The sequence below is a fragment of the Eptesicus fuscus genome, chromosome 22 (genome assembly GCF_027574615.1).
Source record: "Eptesicus fuscus isolate TK198812 chromosome 22, DD_ASM_mEF_20220401, whole genome shotgun sequence".
Classification (NCBI taxonomy): Eukaryota; Metazoa; Chordata; class Mammalia; order Chiroptera; family Vespertilionidae; genus Eptesicus; species Eptesicus fuscus.
In genome coordinates this window covers 12,677,911-12,696,860 of record NC_072494.1, presented here as the reverse complement: position 1 = coordinate 12,696,860, position 18,950 = coordinate 12,677,911, and the positions used below count along the sequence as shown (strand labels likewise).

General features: G+C 47.6%; 3 protein-coding genes across 3 annotated transcripts; 1 reads left to right on the top strand and 2 right to left on the bottom strand.

Annotated features, from left to right (window-relative positions):
- Positions 1-3,411: 3,411 nt before the first annotated feature.
- Positions 3,412-4,492, bottom strand: LOC103291256 (late cornified envelope protein 3D-like). The gene is made up of 2 exons (XM_008147254.3): positions 4,454-4,492; positions 3,412-3,940 (listed from the first exon to the last, which is right to left on the bottom strand). The coding sequence occupies exon 2, from the start codon at positions 3,917-3,919 to the stop codon at positions 3,614-3,616; it is 306 nt and encodes a 101-aa protein (XP_008145476.1). The 5' UTR covers positions 3,920-3,940; positions 4,454-4,492; the 3' UTR covers positions 3,412-3,613.
- A 5,548-nt stretch (positions 4,493-10,040) lies between these two features.
- LOC114233637 (late cornified envelope protein 3D-like) lies at positions 10,041-11,191 on the top strand. Its single transcript, XM_054712092.1, has 2 exons — positions 10,041-10,079; positions 10,593-11,191. The coding sequence occupies exon 2, from the start codon at positions 10,614-10,616 to the stop codon at positions 10,917-10,919; it is 306 nt and encodes a 101-aa protein (XP_054568067.1). The 5' UTR covers positions 10,041-10,079; positions 10,593-10,613; the 3' UTR covers positions 10,920-11,191.
- A 6,558-nt stretch (positions 11,192-17,749) lies between these two features.
- Positions 17,750-18,683, bottom strand: LOC103291255 (late cornified envelope protein 3D-like). Its single transcript, XM_008147252.3, has 2 exons — positions 18,626-18,683; positions 17,750-18,209 (listed from the first exon to the last, which is right to left on the bottom strand). The coding sequence occupies exon 2, from the start codon at positions 18,190-18,192 to the stop codon at positions 17,887-17,889; it is 306 nt and encodes a 101-aa protein (XP_008145474.2). The 5' UTR covers positions 18,193-18,209; positions 18,626-18,683; the 3' UTR covers positions 17,750-17,886.
- Positions 18,684-18,950: the final 267 nt, after the last annotated feature.

Genomic DNA, 18,950 nt, shown 5'->3' with positions numbered 1-18,950 from the left:
AGAGAGAGAGAGAGAAACATCGATGTGAGAGAGAAACATTGATTGGTTCCCTCCCACATGCACCTGACCAGGGCCGTGATGGAACCTGGGAACCTGCAACCCAGGGACTGCCCTGACCGGGAACCCAACCAAGACCTTCCCGTGGCCGGTGTGGCTCCAACCCACTGAGCCACACCGGCCAGGGCTAAACTTTGTCATTATTTTTAAAACAACAACACCAGTGACCTTTTAACAACACTATCAGAGAACAGCGAGAGAAGCCCTGCTGCAAAGAGGACCAGAAAAGCCGATTACTTTTGAGATTAGTTAGGGCCAACACGACAGCCTTCATTTGCTGGGGGCAGAGTAGGCCAACTGGGGGGTAGAAGGGAAGAGGGGCCGTGAGGCTGCCCAGAGTAGCGTCCTCCTCCCGGGCTCACGGCCGCGCCCTGAGCCACAGCCACCCTTCTTTTTCCTTCTGGATAAGGGACTGGGAGTGCTCACTGACTCCGAGTGACCAGGGCAGAGCAGAGATGCCTGTTTCATCACTGATAAAACTAAAGGGATGACTTCATCAGCGCTGATGCTGAAGTCCTTACGGCCTCTGGTCCAGAAAGGCTCAAGACCCCTGATTCTTAGTAATCTCGCCCTGCCACTTATTTTGTTTTAAAAATAGAGTTATTTTCCGATCATTCAAGTCATGCCGATGTGCTGACACTTTGAAAGCTCTGGGAGTAGGAACAAAATGGAGTGGGCGAGAACGCAATTCACACAGCTGCGTGCCACATGCTCCCAGTGCTGCTTAAACTCCATAAACTTGAACTCTATAGACACTTTTCACCTGACGTCATGTGACTGCCCATCTTTAAAAGTGGTTTTCATGACTGACCAGCATTACATCCATTTTATGGATGCCCAGTATTTTAGTTAATGATTGCTTTATTAATGGACATTGAGGCAGGTTCTGCCTCATTACTCTTCCAAATAATGACACACACGCATTAAAAAACAATCTCTGATGACTGAACTGGGGGCATTCCCTAGAAATGGTTACTATTCTGTCAAATCCAATGACTTTTTAAGTTTTTCGGGTACACCGCTAAATTGGCCACTCCCACTGTCATGCATATGCTTATTGCATACAATCGCAGGGCCCAGATCTGATAATTATAAAACGACAGGTGGAAAAGATGTTTTTGTTGTTTATTAAAGAAGTTGAACCTGTATTTATTTGTCATTTACAATTCTTTCATGAATTGCCTTTGTCCTTTCTCAAGTTTTTCAAAATTGGGAAGTAATTTTTTATTTCTTAACGCATTAGGACTTGTTGTATTTTCCCTATATGGGAATTATGGGGCACAAATAATATGTAGTAATAATGTTGAATAGATGCTATTAACACATATAGTTTGTTGTTTTTTAAAAAAATCCTCATGGAGGATATGTTTTTATTAATTTTAGAGAGAGAAGAAGGGGGAGAGAGGGAAACATCCATATGAGAGAGAAATATCGACTGGTTGTCTCCTGTATGAGCCCCGACTGGCGATCAAACCCGCAACCTAGGTATGTACCCTGACAGGGAATCGAACCCACAACCTTTTGGTGTACCTGATGATATTCCAACAGATGGAGCTACTCCTCCAGAGTTATTGTTTGTTGATTTTAAAAAATAAACTTTTCAAACTTAGGGTACTTTTTGCTCCCTGGAGCTGCTAATTGCTTCATCAGCTGGGGCAGCTCCCCACTGATTTGGAAGGTGGCTGTCTCTGGGGCAAGGCTGAGGAACACGGGCCACAGTTGGCCACCAGGTGTCTCTGGTCACTCTTGTAGCCAGCTGCCAGGGACCTCGAGGCCAGCTGATGTGGGCGGAGCTGCGGTTGTGGTGGATGTCTTATCTCTGTGCTCATCCGCCTTCTTGATTACTGTCTTTGACCCAGGTCTGCCTTTCCCTGGCCTCAGGGCCTCTGAACAGTGCTTGAGCTTTGGGGCCTATGCGGGTCCCTTTGAGTGGCTGTGGAGGCATACCCCAGCACAGAGATCTCTGAGGTCTGGAAGCACAGATGCCTAGCCGTCAGCACACAGGGCTCCAGTCAGCCTGCTGCTGGCCACCAAGACTGTCGAGGTTGCTCTGGTCCTGTTCGAGCTGGCAGCACAGCATCCTAAGTGCAAGTTAGTATCAGGGGTGGGCAGGGCAGGGACAGGCATCGCCGAAATGTGAGTGTCGGGGAGGGGAGTCGGACGCCTCAGGGCTCACTTTCCAGTGGAGGAGACAAACACTCACAGGTGTGATAGGGGGACCCTGCTTCTGTGTGGACTCAGGGATCGGGGAATGTGTGGGGGGCCAGGGAAGAAGAGGTTTTATGGAGGCATAGACATTTGGGCTTCGGTCCAGCAGGATGTGGTCAGTTGATGGTATCACTTTGTCTAAAATCAGGGACAACCTCTCTTCCCCAGATGGGGTCCTATTGCAATTATGACCTGTGTGGTTTGCAATCTTACCGACAGAAAGTTAAAAATCATCATTAAACACAGTGAGCTGGGCTGGAAGAAAGTCATTTAGAGAGAATTCTATTACTTTGAAGGAAATCAGGGTAGTGTGCTTGTTGCATTGATTTGTGGCAAGTTGAGAAAATGTGTGATGATGATGTTTCTGTATCTACAATGTGAGATAATAAGAGTACCCACATCCCAGGGCTGTTGGGAGGATTAACTGAAGAACAATATGCCAAACAGCTGGGATCCTGCCTGGCTCATGTAAGTGCTAAGGAAATATTTAATCTTATAATTATTTTTATTCTTAAAACCAGCACCATTTCTCGGTTCCATGTTTCTCTTCTTTCCAATTTTCTCACATCAGACATTTATTTAGAGCACAATGTCCCCTGCATCTATATCTTCAGTTTTATTCCTCGTCATTGATCCCCCAGATCCTCATTGAAGAAATTGAGTTAATAATCATCTCATGGCTTCTCTTTCCTCCCCTGGTCTCTCAACCTCTTTTCTGGCCAGGCTTTGGATTCTTTGCCTCCCCGATCCCTGGCTCTTGGTTGGGGATCCTGGAATCCCTTCTGGATTCTGATGGCGGAAGTCACCTCCAGCAGAGTCTAGGCTTGAGTCAGACCCTTTCCCACATCGTGTTATGGGATCTTTTCCTTTCGTTGGTGTGGGGCTGAACCAGCACCCTTCCTCCTCCTGTCCCAACACAAAGTGTTCCCACAGGCCCTTTTGCAGGCCATGGAGCTGCTGCTTTTTCTGGCCTGGAGTCAGCATCTGCCTCTCCCACAAGGTGGTGGTGGCCTGAGAAACAGGGGAGGGAGACTCAGAGCAACCGGGGTTGGAACAAAGTCAAAGAGCCTAGTGGTGCTGAGGAAACAAAAACTTTATTTTTTCACGGGGTCAGACACCGGTGCTGGGGTAGATGGTGCAGGTTCTGGCAGAGCTCGAGGCGGACACGCTGTGGGGCCCTGGGGTGTGGAGAGAAGGAGCCACTGAGGACCTCAGCTGCTCTCTAGAGACACCTCAGCGCCAGCCAAGGGCAGGGAAATGCCGGTACTGAGAGGGCACACACTAGGCAGAGGCTGGTCCCTGGAACTTTGCCTCCTCTCAAGTCGCTGGTCTCAGCAGCAGATCCAGGTCAGCAGCAGCCCCCAGAGCTGTGGCCACAGCCCGAGCCCCCAGAATGCTGACCACTGCCAGTGTCACAGGAGTCGGAGCTCTGGCGCCTGCATCGGTGGGACCTGCGGTGGTGCCTGAGGTGGCTCAGGCAGCAGCCACCCTCAGAGGAGCTGGGGCCACAGCCGCCCCCAGAGCTCAGAGCACAGCCAGAGGGGGCTGGGGGCAAACACTGTGCTGGGCTCTTTGGGGGGCACTTCGGGGAGGGGCACTTGGGGGTGCACTTGGGAGGGGGCTGGCACTGCTGCTGGTTCTGCTGGCAGGACATCTCGGCAGGAGGTGAGTGAGCCTGGATTGATAAAGGAAAAGGTCAGCGCAAAAGCTCCAGGCCAGCGTCTCCTCCATGAACAGCCTGCTAAAGCCCCTGCCCCTCAAACAAGCTGCTTCCTCAGCCATGATGTTCGGGAGGAAAACAGAACTGATGTCAACTTAAAGTGATCTGCAAAGACATTTCCCTCACTTGGTCTCTTCCCAAAAGGACTCCACATCTGCCTCTCTTCCTGGAAACATGGAAGCAAATGCACCGCTGTAGTGACACCTGGACAATGTCTCTGGCAAGTGTGCACCTTTCAGGGTGAAGAGTGGAGGGGCTGCTCACAGCCAGGGCCCTGGCAGGTCACAGACCTCGATGCACCCCACAGAGGTTCCTTGCTCACTGTGCCTCTCCTATGCCCTGCTGCCCTCCAAGGTCCTCTTCTTGCTGCTTCCACCTCACACACTTCGGAATCCCTCTTCCCCACTGAAGTCTGGACCCGTCTTCCCATCACTCCCAGCTGAGGCCTGTCCCCTGATAGACACTCACCGGATGCAGAGGAGGCAGGAGAAGTCTGTTCCTGAGGAGGCTGTGGATGGGGAGCCCAGGGCAGGAGCCCTTTTATCCTGTGCTGGTTTGTGACACAGGGACTGGGCATGCAGCTGCTTTCACAAGCAGGGGCAGGTGACAGGGCCACACACTCCCATCCCAGGTCCCAGCTTCCTCCTGCACATGTGCCAAGATGCCTGGCAAGAGGGAACCAGGAAATCTTGATGACTGCTCCCCAGGCATGTTGGGGTCCTGCCATTTCTCCGTTCACTCATTCAGCTCAGGTGCTTTAACTTTGGCTCTGCCCCTTGCATTTGTGCCGCTGGGCAGTGAGGGTGTAAGGATAGATGCATATGACACATTTCCCGATCTTGAGCATTTCAAGTTTAATTGGACAGACATCAGAGAAGTAAACATTTATCTTTGTTACCATGTGATTTGTCCTTTGATACCTCTATCTTTCAGGCATTAGTTCCCTATTGCTCTGCATAGTGCCAAGGGTCATGATTTGTTCAGGTATAATCAGCTCCTGTTGGTGATCTGAGCTCACTGGACCATGGGAATGAGATGAGCTGAGAAATCAATGGAGGGTGAGATCCAGGCCCTGTCTGGCAGGTGGGGCCCCGAAGAGAACTGAAGCTAAAGTAGAATTATATAAATGAGCTGACAAAATACCAGAATTATCTATAATAGTTGAGGTCATGAGACTCTTATTTAGTATAAAAAATCCAATTTTTTCACATTTAGTTTCCTGTGAGATGTATGATACTGATTATAAAAATGACCTATGAATATAAAATATTTAAGATTATTAGTGGAAGTCAAGAAGATGATTTCAATGTGTGGCTTATGGTGAGGTTGATGATGGGGGTGATGTTATGTGCATGACATCTAAAAGAACAGACCTGATAATTTCTAAGGCTTGTGTAGGATGATTTTTGAATAAAATTTGAACCCTATTTTTCCATTGCATTGTGTGACAGTACAAGAAGTGAATTTCTCATTGACATCATCTCTACCATCACTATGACTGCTATATTTTTCCTGAATATTACATTCAGAACTGCAGCAAACATTAATCATATATATTAAAATTAAATGGCTTTGGCTAGGTAATTTTGGGGAAGGTTCAAGGAAGTGAAATTTTGCTCTGTATTTGGTGCTTTCAGAGAGCAGGGGGGCATTTATATGATTAGGTATCAATAATTTTTAGCTAGGAAGCAGGATTAATGGGGTAAGACTAAAGCTGCAATTGATAAAGAAGTAGCAGTGTCTCATGTCCACTGAGAAAGCAGGATGTTTGGTCGTTTTTTTGTGTGTGATTTGGATAATGCTCTTGTTTTGTTGGTGCTCAGAATGGTCTTATTTTTGAATTGCTCCCTCATGGTCACAGTTAGCTTGTCTGATGATGGAGTTTTGTGAATGTGCTTTTATTCAATCAGAGAAGATGTGGCCCAGCTACTAGAACCAGCCCGGCTTGTTGCCAGCAATCTGGGACCGTTTCCCCCTTTCTCAGCAATGATTATGGGCTAGGCAATGGGAATAGAGCATTTAAAAGGAGAGGTATGGTGTCCTTTTTCAGGGAGGGTACAGTCTAGCAGATCAAAAAAATATAGAAGAATTTGTTACACCCGGGACAAATGGCCCCCATATAGAATTCAAGTGCCATGGGGCATGTGTACAGATGTTAGAGTTTAGACTTTGCTGCAAAAGGGAATATTTTCCCATATCTTGTGATTATCAGAAGGTAGCCTTACCCTTACAATAGCAGCAAGGATGGAAGCTATTTTTTCACCATGGGTGCCAACCCTGAGTCATTGGTGATGGTGGGAGTGGGGGTGGAAGATAGTGGTGTGGGGTGGGATAGTAGAAGAGAGAAGAGGGAGCTGTAGTTGAAAAAGTAACACATACACACTTTGGGATAGTTTCAAAGGATCAAAATATTCTTGTCTGCGACTGTCAATGGCCAGTTTTCCCTGTCCTTCATGAAACATCAGTGGATGTTTCTCAGGCTTTGCCCAAGCCCCATCCCTGATGCCTGCCTTGGAAGGTTCCACACAAGACTCATTAATGAGATGAGGCTCATTAATCTCACCCCCACCTTGATGAGTTGCTCCTGCCTCTCACTCCTCCTTTTCCTCATGAGATCAGGTGCTCAGCAGGCCCCACACACAGAACAGCCATCCTGTGATGACAGAGAATCACAATATGATCATGGCCTGGTCACTTCTTCCAGAGCATGAGGGCAACTCCCCAAGAGTCACCAATCTTAGGAGTCCCATCCCAAGGAGCATTGGCTCCCTGTGGTCCTGAGACATCAAGGAAATACAGAGACTGGTCTGGCTAGATGAATCTTGGGAGAATTTCATGACTTAGTCATTGCAGTTGGTATAGGAGTGGGCAGTGCAGGATCTCAGGTCCAGCTCCTTGGAGTACATTTTGGACATTCCATATCAGAAGGCAAGGATGAATCAACAAACACAAAATCCTTCTCCCTTTGCTTAGAACTCACAGTTCCACCCTAGCCGGTTTGGCTCAGTGGGTGGAGCGCTGGCCTGCGGACTGAGGGGTCCCGGGTTCGATTCCGGTCAAGGGCATGTACCTTGGTTGCGGGCACGTCCCCACTAGGGGGTGTGCAGGAGGCTGCTGATTGATGTTTCTCTCATCGATGTTTCTAACTCTCTGTCCCTCTCCCTTCCTCTCTGTAAAAAATCAATAAATTATATTAAAAAAAAAAAAAAAGAACTCACAGTTCCTTGTCAGTTCTGTCTCCTCCCTCCCCCATAACAATGTCATTCAGTGGCAAGCAGCTGAGTCATTCTTAAGGAAAATGGGAAGAGGTAGTCAGAAAGTGCCACCTGACTAAGGATCTTATGTGGATCCCAATCAACCTCTCAGAGCTGAAGCGAGGCAGCTCCCAGAGCTGAGGCTCAGCAGGAAGAGACTGTAGGTGGGCCCTGAGTAGGATATGTGAGTGGCACTTAAGGGGCCACTTGGAAGGGGCTTGATACTACCCTTAGTTTTGCTTCCAGGACATCTTGGAGGAAGTTCAGTGACTCTAGAAGAAGTAAAAAAAGCAAATAATTACATGTGATTGTATCAACTTAAAAAAAATGACTCCCTATTTATTTCAGAGCTCGAGGCTCTGAACCCACAGCATAGGGAAAATTCTTGAGCAAAAAGGAGTAAGGAAACATTCTGATTCCAGTGAGAACTGGCAAAATCTTGGACCTCTTTTCTTATTTTGGTTCGCAGGCAGGAAATGGGTGGTGGGATTGGAAGAGGGTAAGGGTGAGTCTTATTTAGAGGGCAGCTTGTTGCACTCTCCAGCCCCAGGCCCTTTGCATCCCCATGGAACGTGTCAAGCGTTTTGAGGAAAGAAGGAATTTAAGAACCCCCAAGATGGTCCAAATATCTGTACCCCAGTTCCCCTGTAGGAGCCCTTCTTGATTTTAATTCATTTATTCTTTCAAACTATTTATATTGAGATATTACATGTTGTGCTGGGCCAAAGGAGATTCAAGAGTGAAGAAGATACTCCTCCATTCTTAGGCTGACAGGGTAGTGGGACTGACAGGCAAGTGGTGACATAAGCATGAGCCAGCTGAGGATGCTGTAATACATGTGTGTGTGGGTAGTCCACATGTCTGAGGTCAGAGTTTTGGGGTGTCAGTCCCCGGTTGCTCTTCAGTGACTCTGAGTGAATGATGCATCAGATGTTGTCACCGGCTATCACTTGGGATGGTCCATGAGTTGAACAGAGATGTGGAGCCTGTAATCTGTCCAAGCCCAGAAAACCCAGGCAGAGCAAGTAGAGGAGCTCATGGAGCCATGAGCTTTTCAACACTCTATGTTCCTCTTCAGCTCCATCACCCAGTCTGATATGAGAAAGCACCCATTTCACCTTTCATGAATAGTTCCTTCTAAACAATATCAATTGGTGGGGTCCTCAACATTCCGAAGGAAATGAGTACTCTAGCATAGTTCAGGGTTAAGCCTACAGATATCTCCTCAGCAAGAGACTCCTTCTAGAGACAGAAGAATATCAGAGAAGAGGGTCAATGCTAACTCTTCCCTCTTTCCACATCCCAAGCTACAATTTTGTGTGATCCAGTGCAATTTATTCTCCCACAGATATTTCAAAATAAATCATGGAATTCCTATGCTTTAAAGTGGGTAAGTTGTAAAGTGCAAGCCTGTATAAGGAATTTTTTGTCTATCAGCAATAAACTATAAAGTACAGAAAAGAAATATTTCATTAAAACTTACCATTTAATTTTTTAAAAATATATTTTTATTGAATTCAGAGAGGAAGGGAAAGGGGGAGAGAGATAGAAACATCAATGATGAGAGAGAATCATTGATTGGCTGTCACCTGCACGCCCCCCACTGGGGATCGAGCCTGCAACCCAGGCATGTGCCCTTGACCGGAATCAAACCCAGGATCCCCAAATCTGCAGGCCAAAGCTCTATCCACTGAGCAAAACTGGCCAGGGCATCATTTAATTTTAATATAAATGATTAATGTTCACTGAAGTTCTGAATGTAATCTTTTTGAAAAAAATAGCAAAATGCAGTCACTGTAATAGTAGAAATGAGGTTAATGAGAAATTCACCTCTAGTACTATCATACAATCCAATGAGACAATAGGGTTCAGATTTTATCCAAAAATCCTCCTACACAAACCTTAGCTATTATCAAATCTGTTCTATTGGATAAGATGCGCATAACATCACCACCATCATCAGCCTCACCATTAGCCACACATTGAAATCATTCTCCTTACTCCAAATAACTATCTTAAATATTTCACACTCATAGACAATTTTTATAATCAATATCATATATCCCACAGGAAACTAAATATGAAAAAACTGGATTTTTATACTATACTAGTATATGAGTGTCATGATCTCCACTATTGTAGGTAATTCTGGTATTTTGTCAGCTCATTTATATAATTCTACTTTAGCTTCAGTTTTCTTAGGGGCCCCACCCAGCCAGACAAGGCCTGGATCCCATTCTCCATCCATTTCCCAACTTGTCTCTTTCCCATGGTCCATTGGTCTCAGATCACCAACATCTCCAGAGATGAGGAGCTGATTATACACGAATAAATCATGACCCTTGATACTATGCAGAGAAATGGGAACTAATGCCTGAAAGATAGAGGTTTCAAAGGACAAATCACATGGTAACAAAGATAAATGTTTACTTCTCTGATGTCTGTCCAGTTAAACTTGAAATGCTCAAGATCGGGAAATGTGTCATATGCATCTATCTTTACATCCTCACTGCCCGGCGGCACAAATGCAAGGGGCAGAGCCAAAGTTAAAGCACCTGAGCTGAATGAGTGAAAGGAGAAATGGCAGGACCCCAACATGCCTGGGGAGCAGTCATCGAGATTTCCTGGTTCCCTGTTGCCAGGCATCTTGGCACGTGTGCAGGAGGAAGCTGGGGACCTGGGATGGGAGTGTGTGGCCCTGTCACCTCCCCCTGCTTGTGAAAGCAGCTGCATGCCCAGTCCCTGTGTCACAAACCAGCACAGGATAAAAGGGCTCCTGCCCTGGGCTCCCCATCCACAGCCTCCTCAGGAACAGACTTCTCCTGCCTCCTCTGCATCCGGTGAGTATCTATCAGGGGACAGGCCTCAGCTGGGAGTGATGGGAAGACGGGTCCAGACTTCAGTGGGGAAGAGGGATTCCGAAGTGTGTGAGGTGGAAGCAGCAAGAAGAGGACCTTGGAGGGCAGCAGGGCATAGGAGAGGCACAGTGAGCAAGGAACCTCTGTGGGGTGCATCGAGGTCTGTGACCTGCCAGGGCCCTGGCTGTGAGCAGCCCCTCCACTCTTCACCCTGAAAGGTGCACACTTGCCAGAGACATTGTCCAGGCGTCACTACAGCGGTGCATTTGCTTCCATGTTTCCAGGAAGAGAGGCAGATGTGGAGTCCTTTTGGGAAGAGGCCAAGTGAGGGAAATGTCTTTTCAGATCACTTGAAGTTGACATCAGTTCTGTTTTCCTCCCGAACATCATGGCTGAGGAAGCAGCTTGTTTGAGGGGCAGGGGCTTTAGCAGGCTGTTCATGGAGGAGACGCTGGCCTGGAGCTTTTGCGCTGACCTTTTCCTTTATCAATCCAGGCTCACTCACCTCCTGCCGAGATGTCCTGCCAGCAGAACCAGCAGCAGTGCCAGCCCCCTCCCAAGTGCACTCCCAAGTGCCCCTCCCCGAAGTGCCCCCCAAAGAGCCCAGCACAGTGTTTGCCCCCAGCCCCCTCTGGCTGTGCTCTGAGCTCTGGGGGCGGCTGTGGCCCCAGCTCCTCTGAGGGTGGCTGCTGCCTGAGCCACCTCAGGCACCACCGCAGGTCCCACCGATGCAGGCGCCAGAGCTCCGACTCCTGTGACACTGGCAGTGGTCAGCATTCTGGGGGGTCGGGCTGTGGCCACAGCTCTGGGGGCTGCTGCTGACCTGGATCTGCTGCTGAGACCAGCGACTTGAGAGGAGGCAAAGTTCCAGGGACCAGCCTCTGCCTAGTGTGTGCCCTCTCAGTACCGGCATTTCCCTGCCCTTGGCTGGCGCTGAGGTGTCTCTGGAGAGCAGCTGAGGTCCTCAGTGGCTCCTCCTCTCCACACTCCAGGGCCCCACAGCAGGCCTGCCTCGAGCTCTGCAAGACCTGCACCATCTACCCCAGCACCGGTGTCTGACCCCGTGAAAAAATAAAGTTTTTGTTTCCTCAGCACCACTAGGCTCTTTGACTTTGTTCCAACCCTGGTTGCTCTGAGTCTCCCTCCCCTCTGTTTCTCAGGCCACCACCACCTTGTGGGAGAGGCAGATGCTGACTCCAGGCCAGAAAATCAGGAGCTCCATGGCCTGCAAAAGGGCCTGTGGGAACACTTTGTGTTGGGACAGGAGGAGGAAGGGTGCTGGTTCAGCCCCACACCAACGAAAGGAAAAGATCCCATAACACGATGTGGGAAAGGGTCTGACTCAAGCCTAGACTCTGCTGGAGGTGACTTCCGCCATCAGAATCCAGAAGGGATTCCAGGATCCCCAACCAAGAGCCAGGGATCGGGGAGGCAAAGAGTCTGAAGCCTGGCCAGAAAAGAGGTTGAGAGACCAGGGGAGGAAAGAGAGGCCATGAGATGATTATTAACTCAATTTCTTCAATGAGGATCTGGGGGAACAATGACGAGGGATAAAACTGAAGAGGTTGTAGATGCAGGGGAGACATTGGGCTCTAACATATCTGATGTGAGAAAATTGGAAAGAAGAGAAACATGGAACTGAGAAATGGTGCTGGTTTTAAAAATAAAGATAATCTTAAGATCAAATATTTCCTTCACACATTTATGAGCCAGAAATTTGTTCTTCAGTTAATCCTCCCAACAGCCCTGGGGTGTGGGTACTCCCATTGTCTCACATTTCAGATACGGAAACATAATCATCACACATTTTGTTAACTTGCAGAGCATCCCAATGACTCAAGAGAGACTAAAACAAGGGATTGCAGAAGCCTCTGGCCAAAGTCTCTTCTCTGATGCTTTTCATGACCCCAGGCTGTACTTCTGAACCAAGAAATTTAAGAGGAAATGAAAATTGGACTTAACCTGGACAGATGCTCTTTCCTATTTGGCCTTTTGATAGAAGAGAAGACTGGCTCTTTTCTAATTGGATTTCTATGGCATCTTGTCTCCATGTAATCATGGAAAAGAATAAACTCTTTTGATAAAAGCTTCCTTAAGGTTGTCTCGAGAGATGAATACATCTCTCAGAACATGTTTAGGCAGAGGATGAGGACATATTGAGGACCCATGGCCTTGTCAGTCACAGAACCCCTCAAACGTCCAATAAAGATGCTTACTAACCCCCTTCTCCTCTTGCTGCCTCCATTGTGGACCCTCTGCTTCCCTCTTCTCTGATGGAGGCCTGGGCTTCTCTTACAGGCCCTCCCAGTTCAGGTTCTTCACTTGATGGACATTCAGCTGATTTCATGGAAGCCAGAAAAAGCTGATTCTGAGTAAGCTATGGACTGAGAAGTCCAGAGCAGGGACTCCTGGGTTTGTGATGCTCAGCATGAGTATGTTGCTGGAGGAGGGTGATAGCATCTAATGCTCCCAGCTCAGCTCTGAGCATTAGACAACATGTTTGACAAAAGGGAACTAGGAAACCCTGGTACTTCCCACTCAGGCCTACACGTGTACTTGACAGAGGCCATGTCCCATGTTCATACTTTGCTGTGGAATGTAGTCTGGAATAGGACACACCTGACCTAGAGTAAATGAATTGTCTAGCTGGACAGACAGACAAGTGAATAAAGAGTCTACTCCCTGTGATAAGTGCTATAAAATAAGTGACTAACTACAAAGTCCATAGTTCTTTGGGTGCCCTCTTTTTCTCCTGCATGTTCTCTGGTAAAATTTGGCACCTAATATAATCATCTCTTGTTCTTGGGGGTGGTGACTAAGCTGAGAACACTGGACATTCAGGGTGAGCTATGTGTGGAAAATGGATGGAGGGGTTAGGGCAGGAGAGGTGGGCTCCAGAGAGAAACTTGCTGGCACTCAGGAAGGAACGCGGGACACCTGGGCAGGACAGGAGTGAAGCCAAGTCAGTGTTTGATTGAAGAGTAAGTATAGAGAAGGGAACTACAATTGGAGTGATAAGAATCACAATTAGCATATTACAAAAATCCTTGTGATTAAAATTTTATGCTGAATTATACTGAACTGCACTGAGGTTTTTGTCTAGGATGTAGATATGGGATCTGCCTGAGATTCAACACAGCCCAGAATGCAGTGCGTGGATGAAAATGAAATTTTCGTTTTGCAACTCTGAGTTCAGATGTTTGATTAAGCAGTTAGAAGCCCTCCGGAGATCTCCGTTCCAAGGATTTCCTCAGGGTCTTTCTCCCTTTCTACTACCAGCCAATCAGTAATGCAATTCCAAGGCTCCAGCCATGTTCTCCTAATTGCCTTTAGAACCTTCCTTCTTGTTGTAATTATCCATGACACCAAGAAATCAGTGTTTCGTGGTCAAACAGACTGTGAAATACTTCACAAGATTTCAACCCTGAAAAACTTTTTGTCCTTAAACCTTACCTCACCTCCAGGCCCTCAGTTCCTATGAGTCACCTGTGGGTGATCAGGAATCCATCTTCTCTCTTCTCCACAATGTTCCAGGCTCTGGCATTCCCTGCAGGTCAGCCCAGGGCCTGGAAGCACTGAGGAATGGGTGACATCACTGAGCACCGAATGTAGGGGTTTCACGTGCAAAGGATAGAAGGCAGGTGGGTGGTGTTGAAAGGAAGAGTCATTAACTCATAAAGTCATACACCCTGACCTTACAGCATCCAGGAAGGAGGAGCTAAGCAGTTACAGAGAGAGGAGGATGGGCTTTGAAGATTAGAGAGAAGGATATCCTTGGAATAACCTAGAACCTTCTATAGGAACTACTTAGAAGGTCAAGTCCCATGAAGTGGAGGAGAGACAGTAGGAGGGTATGAGCATCTTGTGTGCTACTCACCTGTCATCCACAGAATAACCCTAAATCTTTCTGCCTCAAACTCTTTCCTTCCTTCCTTCTTTCCTTCCTTCCTTCCTTCCTTCCTTCCTTCCTTCCTTCCTTCTTTCCCTTCCTTCCTTTCTTCCTACCCCCCTTACCCCCCCTGCTATCCCTTCCTTCCTTCCTTAACATATGTTGAGCTGATCCAGCTTCTTATAATCTCCATTCTAAATCCTCCATATCTTTCGGGGCAGGTACCAAGAGTTTTCCTGTGAGAAAAGTCACAGGACTCTTCAACTACCCTGTCTTAGCCTTCCTGTAGGCATGCCATTTTAATTGTTTCATCCATCCATCCATCCATCCATCCATCCATCCATCCATCCATCCATCCACTCAGTAATCAAGCAGGATGTGTTGCACTGCTATGACGGCACACCATCCATTCTGCTGCACACAAGAAATTGGGAAATGCGTAAGATTTGGTCCCTGTTCTTGAGTAGATCACAGTATAGTGGGGCAAATGCACAAGTAATAAAATAAGCATGATCTGACGTGGTCAGTGCTGCAACGTGAGTGTGGTGTCCACAGGCCCCAGGTCAGAGCCTTTGGGTATCAGTCCCTTTTTGCCTGCAGTAACTCTGAGGGGGAGGATGCATCCAGAGGTTGTCACCTGCTATTATTTAAGGGTTTTAGTTGAAATGAAGTCATGGGCCTGTAAGAACAGTGCTTGGACAAGTGGTGGGAACAGAGGTGGAGATCCTTGGTCTGCCAGGGGGCAGCCAGCCCAGATGGCAATGCCAAGAGGAACTCATAGAACTCGGGGGTCCTCCCAGGAGGGAGAGATAACACTGTTGCTAAGGGGGTTGCTGAGGGGACACTGGAGAGATCTCAGACAACATGTAAGGGGGAGATTCCTGAGTCTGAATTCCTGCTTCTTCACTAAACAGCTGGTACCTGGAGAAAGAAAAAGTTATAAAGTGATGGAGGCACCATGGACCAAAGATGTGAGGAATAAAATCACAGATAGAGACAAGAAATCTAGCTGTGGTGACACGGTTTGCTAACTAAGACACATCTGAGGACCATTGTGTCAGTACCATAGTGACTGTGATGTTTATTCTAAGAGCTCCAAGAGTAGTTTGGGGAGGGAGTGATTCCAGTTGGCTAGGGTGGCTTAGGGAGATTGGCTGAGCTATGAATCATATTTAATGGGTGTGGTGATGATGAGGGTGAAATGGTGAAGCTTATGTACACCGAAGTAGGAGTGATTGACCAAGCATTTTGGAAATTACCATTATGTAAGCTGTGTGGTATTTTTCCATTGCATTTTATTTTAACATTAGAGATGCATTGTTCTCTGAAACATCACATTTAAGAATGAGACAAATCACCCTAGCTGGTTTGACTCAATGGATAGAGCATTGGCCTGAAGACTGAAGGGTCCCGGTTTTGATTCCAGTCAAGGGCACGTACCTGGGTTGCAAGCTCCTCCCCAGCCCAGGCCCTGGTCAGGGCACATGCAGAAGGCAACCAATTGATGTGTTTCTCTCACATCAATATTTCTCTCTGTAACTATCCCTTTTTAGGTAATCAGATGAGAAATATTCATGGGAAGAAAGGAGCACCCCTGGGAAGATGTCTTTTCACTGTGGCTGTGGCATGAGGGAGGTGGGGAGACTAGGAAGGGCCTGGAGACAGAGACCTGCTCATGCACTAACATTGTCTCATTAGTATGAACAACTTATCCTTCTCCTTCCTTGGCTTTTGATGTGGAAGCTATCAAATGCTCAAGTCCTTTTTTGTCACCACCAAAGCCACTATCTCAAAGTGTCAATATTTTATCCAAGCTGGGGGTCTTCTCTGGGTGTATTAAACTAACACCAGTGTCCACTCAGGCCCAGAGGATGAGAGGCCGACTGCATAGAGAGCCGCTCTGTTTCACTCTGCATCGCATGTAAACTGGGAACTGTCGCCCACAGATGCATTTGAATGTGAGTTTCCTAGAGAAGAAACGTTGTCTCTCTGATCCTCTGCTATATCTAGTGCCTAGAATTGTGTCCATCATAGGTGCTCAATAAAAATGTATTTTTTATTGATAATTTTTTTTATTGATAAAAATTTTTTTTAATTGAGTGGATAAATGGGTCCAAGGCTAGGACTTGGTGTCACCCTGATGCAGTCTTTGGAATCTATTTTTTTCATTGCTGGGACCCCTTTTTTTTGGCTCCATTTTTATGATGCTCTTTATTACTTTTAGCTTCCCAATATCTCTTTGGTGTCCCAGCCAGGACCTTTATAAGTTGACCCTGCTCCCTTTTCTCATCACTCAGATTTGACTCAACCATGAGCCATAATTCTGTCAGTTCTTTACAGTGTCACTTTGAGGTACTTCTGAGCTTCTAAGTCTTCTTCTAAAGCCCCTGGCAGATGGTGTGTTCTAATTCTCCAGTTTTTCCAGCCCATGGAGGACTGTTTCAGGTATGTACAGAGCTGTTGGGCCTGTGAGTTGACTGTGCTCAAAGCCTGGTGTTCAAGGTTTTGCAGATCCTATCTGTAGAGGCATAGCCCTTCCTGGGTGCCAGGCTCGCCCTCCCCTTTTCGAGACTCACACGTTTTCTCCCCCTGGCTGAGCATCTCAGGTGATTTCTAGCTGAACTTTTAAACTCATGGCTAGAGCTGTGGCTTTAAGGATTCATGTCCCAGTTTGTTAGACCTGGTTGGTGTGTCTGGTATTAAACTTCTTCAGGGTCTTTTTAATTCCCAAGTTTTAATAATTTCCAGGCTTGATAAAATCTTTCTTTAATTTAATGAATTTATGAGATTGTCCAGCCCCTCCCTCCCCCACCCCACTCCTGCTTGCTCTACTACTCAGTTCTTAACATCGATTTCTCTTAATATTTGCCATTTGATTGTGGTTTGAGCTCTATAACATTTCTCTGGCTTTCTGGCAGTCCAGGTGAGATGTTACTCTTGGTTCATATGTAGGAACTTTATTTTAGCCTCAGCAGCATCTGAGTTTTATAATTTAAGCCCAAACATGGGACTGTATTGAGCTTCATGGTTGTGTAGAGTTCAACAGTTAATGAGTGTTTACTCCTTAGATTACATCGACACTTCTCATGTTATCTTTTTCAGTCTTCTAAATTTTCATCTCACATACACCAATTATCTCATTGATTAGACTCCCAGCCACATTGCTCCCTCTAGACCTCATTAATGTAAATACTTCTCACCTTCCATCGCCTGTATTTTCATAGAGCGCATTGAGTTAAGTCTCCTTCCTGAGGCATATGTCTCCTCCCTTCGCCGATTTTCTGTTTCCTTGCCTCCTGATTCCCTGTTTCTTAATTAGGACTCATAAACAGCTTATCAAAATATGTAAAAGTCCCATATCCTACAGTGGCAATTCCCAGATTATATCAACACCCACTCAGGTTTCACAGGAAAAATCAATCCTTTCACTGAGAGTTGCAAGGACTCAAAGCAATACGACTCTCACCCTTCTTTCCATCTCCATTCCAACCTAAAATCTCTTCACAGCCCTTCTATGGGTGGAGGGGAAACTGATCTATTTATTCCGGGTCCAAAACTAAGATTCTGCTCCCAGAGTTGTGTTTTGTTGACCGAGGAACTCAGAGGAGGGACAGAGTGAAAAGACATGCGCAAGGTGATGAGGAAGAGAAGCTTTATTTTTTTCACAGGCCCAGGCACTGCCAATCATTGTCACGTGCAGAGGGTGGGAGAGTTGTGAGATCCTGGGCATCAGACTGGAAGATCGGCTGGAGAGAGGTGGAAACCCTCCCTGGGAACATCCCAGCTCAAGCTGGGTAGACAGACGAGCATGGGGTGTCTGGGAGAGGCTGAGTCTGGCTGGGGCTTTTCCTCTGGCTTCTTGTCTTTTCTCAAATTACTTGTCTCAGCAGCAGATCCAGGTCAGCAGCAGCCCCCAGAGCTGTGGCCACAGCCCGAGCCCCCAGAATGCTGACCACTGCCAGTGTCACAGGAGTCGGAGCTCTGGCGCCTGCATCGGTGGGACCTGCGGTGGTGCCTGAGGTGGCTCAGGCAGCAGCCACCCTCAGAGGAGCTGGGGCCACAGCCGCCCCCAGAGCTCAGAGCACAGCCAGAGGGGGCTGGGGGCAAACACTGTGCTGGGCTCTTTGGGGGGCACTTCGGGGAGGGGCACTTGGGGGTGCACTTGGGAGGGGGCTGGCACTGCTGCTGGTTCTGCTGGCAGGACATCTCGGCAGGAATTTGACCTTGAACAAATAAAGGACATGTTGAGCTCAGAAGCTTCAGAAGTTTCAATGTCTCCTCCCCACAGCTTTTGTCAAACACTCGTCCTCCTTGATAACCAAGCTGCCTGCTAAGCCAAGCTCTGAGGTGAAGACATGGGAACACGGAGGGGCCACATGCAGTTGGATAAAGCACCTTCAAGGATGCCAGATGGACCCATGTGCATCCCTGACAGCATACTCAGCAGGGATGGGAAGGAGTCCTCAGGACCTTGGCTTTTGGGGTTCACAGCCCCCTGATAGGTGCCCGAGTGGCTCCTTCCTCACCATCCCCATCCCCCACTGCTGCCCCCTGTGGGCCTCTTCCCCCTGGTTCCATTCAGATCTGAGCCCCTCTTCCTACACTCCCAGCTGAGGCCTGTCCCCTTCCAGACACTCACCGGATGCAGAGGAGGCAGGAGAAGTCTGTTCCTGGGGAGGCTGTGGATGGGGAGCCCAGGGCAGGAGCCCTTTTATCCTGTGCTGGGTTGTGAGGCAGGGCCCGAGCATGCTGCTGCTTTCACAAGCAGGGGGAGGTGACAGTGCCACACACTTCCTAGTTGCCTCCCTCAGTGTCTTCCTGGGCAGGAGCCTAAAGTTTTAAAAAGATGGAACCAGGATGTCCTTGTGACTGCCAAATACTTCCCATTCAAGTCTGCCTTGGACCTGCGGTTGTACATTCACTCATTTGTTCATTCATTCATTCATTCATTCATTCATTCTTTC

Excerpts from the sequence above, each read along its gene's own strand:
- LOC103291256 (XM_008147254.3), bottom strand. The coding sequence starts at position 3,919 with ATGTCCTGCCAGCAGAACCAGCAGCAGTGCCAGCCCCCTCCCAAGTGC.
- LOC114233637 (XM_054712092.1), top strand. The coding sequence starts at position 10,614 with ATGTCCTGCCAGCAGAACCAGCAGCAGTGCCAGCCCCCTCCCAAGTGC.
- LOC103291255 (XM_008147252.3), bottom strand. The coding sequence starts at position 18,192 with ATGTCCTGCCAGCAGAACCAGCAGCAGTGCCAGCCCCCTCCCAAGTGC.